General features: G+C 44.2%; 1 protein-coding gene across 1 annotated transcript; it reads left to right on the top strand.

The window, feature by feature from the left end:
- The first annotated feature begins 2,012 nt into the window (after positions 1-2,012).
- On the top strand, positions 2,013-6,781 carry NMI (N-myc (and STAT) interactor). Its single transcript, XM_010133112.1, has 8 exons — positions 2,013-2,048; positions 2,353-2,506; positions 3,189-3,292; positions 4,492-4,654; positions 5,030-5,136; positions 5,266-5,458; positions 6,079-6,185; positions 6,593-6,781. The coding sequence occupies exons 1-8, from the start codon at positions 2,013-2,015 to the stop codon at positions 6,779-6,781; spliced, it is 1,053 nt and encodes a 350-aa protein (XP_010131414.1).
- Positions 6,782-7,240: the final 459 nt, after the last annotated feature.

The following is a 7,240-nucleotide window of genomic DNA, read 5'->3' as shown; positions in this document are numbered from 1 at the left end:
CCGTGCCGAGGAGTGCGGGCTCCCGGCTGCCGGCTGGCTGTCCTGAGGAGAAGCCAAGTGAAGGCGTTTTCCTCCCACACCACTTTCTCCATCCTGTACATCCGGTACATAAGTCAGTAAATTTTGGTTATTTAACTCAAACCAGAAAGGGATTCCTGGGTGATTAACCAAAGACAGCCTCAATTTCAAGCCTCCTTGTTGCATGCAACAGGTATTGTGGTGTTGGGTCAAATCCAAGCTCCAAATTCCAGGTGAGAGCATCAGAAGTGTCCACCCAGGATGCTGGGTTGCCACTCGGTCTTGACAGTTGTTAGACAACACTCCTCAAAGAGCGTCTGAACCGTGGTGCAAAGCCCCTGCACTGCCTCGGCATCCACGGGGTAGATTTGTATGGGAACCAGTTTCTGGATCAGCGACCCTCAGACTTCTCTAAATTCCTCATTATCTGCCTCCACAAAATGTCGTGGCAACACATTCTGCATTTCGCATTATCTGTGGGGTAAAGGCAGTGTTTTCGCATGAGTTAAGCAGGTTGAAGGGTTGTATCTCTTGAGCACAGAGCATACAGGATGTTAAGCGTGTGACCTGACAGCATAGATGTAACGTAAAGTACCTGAGTTTCAGGACAGAAAAACTAAGTTGTGCAAGGCAGAATTCCTCGCACATCACTGGCTTTTATACGTAGTAAGGAAGGAGGCTTCAGATATCCAATATAAACCACTTTGGCCTATGAACTGGTACAACATTTGCATTTAAAAATTCTTTGAGCTCAACACAGTTTCTGCTGTTCTGTGCTGCTGCAAATAAAGCCAATACACAATAAAAAATACACAATGCTGTATTTTCCCCCCCTGTTTTCTCAGGTTTCAATGGAGCTTACGAGTTCCCCACTACCTTTAGAAGATAATGGTTTTGTAAGTATTTCCTGATGTGCTGCCTGGAAAAAGAAAAAAAAAATCTGTATTTGACAAGAGTATCCCTGAAGGTTTGTGCTAGGACTGTGCTTCTGAAACGGCTTGTGTCACCTTCCACCGTCCTTTCACACTTTGGACATTCCTTGTTCCCACCTCCCACCACAGGGAGGGTTTTTTTCCTTCTTTCCGGTTGAAAACTCTTCTCTTGGACCATTTTTCAGTAAAAAGCAGGCGTCCTTTCTCACCAGCTCTGGCACATGCATCCTTCTGCTTTCCCACACAAGGTCCCTTGAGCGAAGGAATTTTCTTCCGGTTTGGTTATACACGGGTGGGGATTTCCCTGTTGCTTCACAGACCTTTGAAACTGGACAAAGGAGCGGAGAAAATGATTTTCTGTTGAATTGTTTGTAGGGAATACCCAGAATTACCAAGAGAATTGACAAGATTGTCTAACGTTGACCTTTTCCATGCCTCGGTTCCGTGGGTCACGTTCAAGTTTTATGTAATCTTAAGTCAAAGGGAGGGATTGTTTCAACAGGTCTCTCTGGGTGTTTTTTTTTCCTTTTCTGCAGAATATTGCAGCCATAGAAACAAAACAGAACGGAGGAGGTTTTCCTCTCCTCTGGGGCTTTATCTGGTTGTAGTTCTCCCGTGCTTGTGCCTTAAAGTACTTAAATCCTGAAATGCGTCTTTTATTACCGTCTTCCTGCTCGATGTTACCTTTTATCATCCAATCTCCCTGAGTTTGGAAAAGTCCCCTTCTGAATTTTTTTTTCTGGCATGCAGATTCTAGGAAGATTTAATTGGGAAACATAATCAGTCTCTCCAAACGTTTGACTCACCACATATCTTGCCCGTATAATTGGAGAAAACCTGCAAATGGGCAAAATACTCTCATTAATGGGCCTATATGGGAAACCACCGCGGCAAAACGCCTCATCCAGCTGCAGAGGGTTTATTTGCTTTATTTTGAAGACTCATTTGAATGGTTTGATGTGTCTCAGTTACTGCCTGAGGGAGGGGAAAACCTGTGTGTGCCTCTTCTTTTCCCTCTAGAGTGTGACAAGCCCTGACCCACGGGGCACGGGGGAAGAAGAGATGAAAAGGCTTCAAGAGGAACTGCAGAAATGGAAGGCAAGTTCTATAAAGCACATAGAGTCGTGGAAATGGGCTGAACGAGACTTGGAAGACCTGTAGTCCATCCTTCTAAAACTGAATTGAGCCTCTCCCAATTATAACAAGTTTGTCTGAATTGTTTTTTGTTCTTCAATGGTACCTGCTCTTGTTGATCTCAGGGGTGGCTACACTTGTAAGTCTACGAAAAATATTTGTCTGCAGTGTTATAAAATAAATAAATAAATAAATAAAAAGTGTTTAGTTAAGGTTGTGTTTGTTCCCGTGGAAGAAAAAAAACCCTGAAAATCTTTTTACTATGCAGGAAAGAGTTGGAGAAGCTGAAAAAATCAAAGCTGACCTTATTTTGAGTAAAGTAAGTGCTGTTAAGGAGCATTCTGCAGCAGAGGAGGAGCTGAGGAAGCTGAAGGTCTTTCAAGAGAAACAGCACAAGAAGATGGCAATGTCCAGGAGTGCGCGTGAGGTATGGAGCCGGCTTTCGCATGGCTGTTAGTGTCTGGGGAGTTGTGATGGAGGGAAAGTGGGAGCAATATTTCCTCTGGAGTGCAAGCAGCTGTACCGGTGAGCAGACTGTATGAGTGGAATGTTCTGCACATAGTCTGTCAGTGCCAGGTTAAGAACCGTTGCAATAAACTCGGGTCTTACGGTGATGTTGGAAGAGCAAAGGCAAAACTGCAGCCTGTAATTACTGCTCAGTAATTATGGCTTCAATATTACAGGCTATTAAAATATAATTAATTGGTTAAGTACATTCACATTGGCATGAGATTTTCTGAAAGCTGTGTTTGGTTCTCATAAATGTTTGGATTTTATACCCCGAAGATTTTCTACCCTTACACGTTTAAGGAACTGATGCAACTATGGAACACGCTCTGCAGTCTATGGTACATGCTGTGCGCTTGCAAACACTAATAACGCCAAAACCCTCCTTGCAAAAACCCTCTTGCTGTGATTTACTGGAAACTGCTCCTCGGTTAGTGAATTTACCTTGTGGCTAGTTAAAGCTACGCAAAAAATGTCTTGTGCTTGGCTGCCATGTAGAATAATTAAATGTTTAGACACTTTCTGATGTCTACAGAAATATATTTTTGTCTTCTATGTGTTTAATTCTCCATTTCATGCTTAATGGGCTGCAGCTAGAACTCCTCAAGCTAAACCAAGAGAAAACTGAGCTTAAGAGAGAGATTGAAAAGCTCAGAGAAGACCTTGCAGGAGGTAGCTTGGCGCCTTCGTGGCACGGTCAGGTAATGTTTGATATCTCGTGCAGTTTGTCTTTGGGAAGGGCACGTTTTCATTTTGTTCAGCCTAGACCGTTAGGGTCAGTTGTTCAGCGACTGCACGTCTGCTGATTTCAATATAAGATACAGCTCCAAGTCTTATTTTTGGATTTTGCCTGGCAAGAGAATGTGGAGCAGGGTAAGGGTACGGAAACAAGCATGAGTATGTGCGATACTGGAAACACGAGAGCAGCGGAGACGAGCAGAAAATGGTTAAATGGAAGACACCGCAATCAAAAATCCACCTAGCATCAGGAATTTTGAAGTACATTTTATATTTCTTGGGCAAGAGAGTGGGAGAAAGGCAGTAAGTCCATTATGTAGCATTTATTACAGCCTGTGCTGAGGCTGGCTCGATTACAGTCCCTCTCGCATTACTCCAAATCAGAAGTAACCCAGTCTGCAGCCAGATAAACATTATACCAAACAGGGGGAAACTCAGGATCCCAAGTCTCTTCTGGTGAGACTGCTGCAGATTCCGAGGTGTTCCGAGATTTGAACTTGTGGAAATCTCAGCTTTTATAAACCTGTTTTCATTCTGAATTGGAACAAAACCAAATATTTAGAGAAATTTACAAAGATAACTGTGATGATTTTATGCTTAACAGGGGTTGAAACTCTGTCCAAGTGTTTGCTGGTAATTTTACAATATTCCCTTTAGCTTTCCAAGAGACATTTCTGAGTTGAGGAGATGTCAGTTAAGTCCAGCCTCCCAAATTTCCTATCCCTGGCCCAGGCCAGGCGCCTCTGCCGGGAGGGTTGGTGTGACGAGGAGCCGACACCCAGGCTCTGAATGGTCTTTAGGAGAGCGTCTCGTTCCGTTGGCAGTGGATGCCAAAAGTGTTCTGCTTCTGCTGGTGGAAATCCCTTCAACTTCAGTTCAATTTTTACTGTGTAAGGCAAGTTTAAGTTCAAAGTTAATGAAAGGGGGGAAAAAAAACCTCATTGACAAAAAAAAAAAAAGAAATAGGCAAGTTTATTTAGGTCGGTTTATTTAGGAGAGTTATCTCTGTTTTATCAGCCGAGACTTCAATCTGCCTGGCTGTTAAACTTTAAAAACCCCAAATAAATGGACCACTTCAAGGAAAGGCTACGATTTGTCTTCCTGTTCTGCAATAAATGACAGAAATGATTTTTTTTTTCCTATCTTGATTCTAAACTGTTAGATGAAAAAAAAAGTAGCGGAAATGAAATTGAAGTTCAGTCACCTGGAAGACATGAAGGATGATTGTCCAGATCTGCAGACTCACTGCGTTTTTGGTGTCGCCACAAAAATCCCGTTCAGACTGAACCCAAACCAGGCCTTGCTTACTTTTGAAGATGAAGAAGGTATGTGCAGGATTTCAGTTGTGTGTACGATGTATTTATGATGTATTTCACTGCCAAAGGGGAAAGATTTACATCAGAATCGACCACAGATGGCATCTTTTGACAGCATAAAGATGCTGCTATTCTGCACTTCTCCGTGTACTACATAGACACACGATATTCTCCACTGCTCTAGTGCAGTATTTTACCTCTTGACATTTTATGGAAACAGTTGTACCTGAAGACATGGGTAGTGGGCTCTGGTTGCTTGATTGTTTCTTATTTCTCCTTCATTGGTGCAAAAGGAGGTTTTCCTTAAGAGCCTGGGGAATAGTTTAGGTTTTATAAGGATTAAAACAAAGCTTCTCATACCTGAAATCTTGGGATTTTCCTTAGTTGCCCAGAGACTGATAAAAATGGGTAAGCACACGGTGAACCTGGACAGCAGAGCAGCAAATGTGAGAGCGCAGCCTTTTACACTTGAAATGGGAATGAAATTTGAGGTAAGCAACTGAAATAGGAGACTATATGAACTTGTGTTTAAAATGCATTTTTAAAGTATTTAAAAAGCTTTAGGTTCAGGTTTTTGAGTGTTTTGAGGCACAAAGTGCACAAAAAATGTATCTTTTTAGCTCCACGTCACTATTTCTGGGAAGAACCTCAACGTTTCGGAAGTCCCTGAGCTATCCATTCCTGAGGACTGGATGAGAGACAAATTAGAGCTGAACTTCTACAAATCTCAGCAGGGAGGAGGCGCAGGAGTAGAAAATGTGACCTATGACAAGCAGTCCCGAAGAGCCGTCGTCACATTCCTCAACCCCGGAGGTAGAGTACGTGGGTTCGGTTAGCGGGGTGCAGGCCGGGCACGAGGTTCCACTCCGTACCCCGCTCCCTGCTAACTCACCACTGCGTTAACAGCAAATTCTTCCCACGGGAAGCGAAGTTGATCAGGAAGATCTGCGGGTTCACCCACACCTCTGTAAATAAAGCAGCATTTCATCACGCTCCCTTTTGATCAAACGTGACCCGAGACGCAGTTCCCGAGCTCGCTTTCTTTCTTAACTTGGCCAAAACTCCATTATTTCTTTTGCATTGCCAAAGGAAAATGAGGAAAACGTGATTTCAGCTCTCGGTCCGTGGCCGCGAGGCTGGAAGGCATTTGGATTGCCCAAGCGTGTGAAATGCCGCGAGGATCGGCGGAGCCACATCCATTTAGAGCAGCTGCTTTAGATTTATTTCAGAGGATTTTGTGGGCATTTCATGAGTTTGTTTCTTCTTTGGAAATGCCAAATAAGCTTTTCCCAAACTGCCTGTGAAGAATCTATTTGTGCGCTCACTAGGAGTTTTGAAATCCGGGTGAGACAAACCAGTCCGTGGCTGGAAGTGCTCACAGAGTGCACTTTAGAGGATGATATTACTCCTCTTTTTCTCATTCTCCACTGCAGCCACTCAGGGCTTTGTGAGATCCGCTGCGTACCCTTTCTTTGTCGATGGACGGTGCTACAGGCTTTCCGTGTCCCCAGACACCAAGGCACACCTGGAAAAGTTTCAGGTAAGAGAATCCAGTCCAGGTTAACGCCTAAACAGAACAGGTAACGTGGGAAATAGGAGATATGGGCAGAATTTTCACTTCTGAGGACCGCAGACGCTTCTGTGTCATGAGCTTTGGGAAACTTAATAGCACGTGTGAGCCTGCAGGCTGCTGCTCTGCTGCTAATCACAGGTTTTGCAGCGTGAAAGCTGTAATTTATTTTAAAAGGCTGCTCATGTCTTTCCTTGACCCAGTTATATCATTGTTTACCATAACATCTGTGCTAGACCCGAGGCAGATGTCGAATTGTTGGTGAAGTGGGTTAATAGCAGACACAGCAGATGTTTATTTCCAGTAGCTGCCGGTTCCTTTAGATGTAGGCACAGCGGCTGGTGTGTAACATATGTTGGTTTTTCCTTCCTCAACAGCTCTGCTGCGGGGTTTCTAAGAAGACCATTCTGCTGAAAGGCATTCAAGAGACGGATGATGATGATGAAAGTGTCCAGGACATGATTGAAATTCATTTTCAAAAGCCTAGTAATGGTGGGGGGGAAATCGAGGCAATCAAATATGCATCAAAGGAAGTGACGTGGGTGTGTTTTGAGGAGGATGCTTAGAATGGTGTGCAGGAGAGTGGAGGGGGACCTGCCAAAGTTCTGAGCTTTTGCTTCATCAGAGCTGTAGGAAGTTAGGCAGACACCAGGCTTCAATGATCTGAAATTTATACTTGAATGAAGAACTGCCTGTCTTCCCAATCTGTGTAACGCACGGGCTTTTGTGGAAATTGAGTAGAACTCACCACTTCGTGTTCCAGAGGTTCCTGATTAAAGCCTTTGCCAGCCTGAAGCTTAACCAGAGACTTTTTGCTTCCTGCAAATGTGCAGATTTTCTATCTGGCAAACTTCAGACAGGTCACACAGTGCGATAAATCAGTTCCTTCTTCCATTTTGGCTCCAAAAGCCACGTGTAGCCCCACAGAAAAGCATCTTCACAGCCCTGCCACGGCTTCCAAGGGGGCTGTGACCATGCTCCGGTCCTGCTGAGGTTGCCGCGCGCCGCCCTGCCTCGAGTACCTG

The sequence above is a fragment of the Buceros rhinoceros genome, unplaced genomic scaffold, assembly GCF_000710305.1.
Source record: "Buceros rhinoceros silvestris isolate BGI_N320 unplaced genomic scaffold, ASM71030v1 scaffold38993, whole genome shotgun sequence".
Classification (NCBI taxonomy): domain Eukaryota; kingdom Metazoa; phylum Chordata; class Aves; order Bucerotiformes; family Bucerotidae; genus Buceros; species Buceros rhinoceros.
The sequence above is the reverse complement of the archived record's forward strand: the minus strand, read 5'-3'. Positions and strand labels throughout refer to the sequence as shown.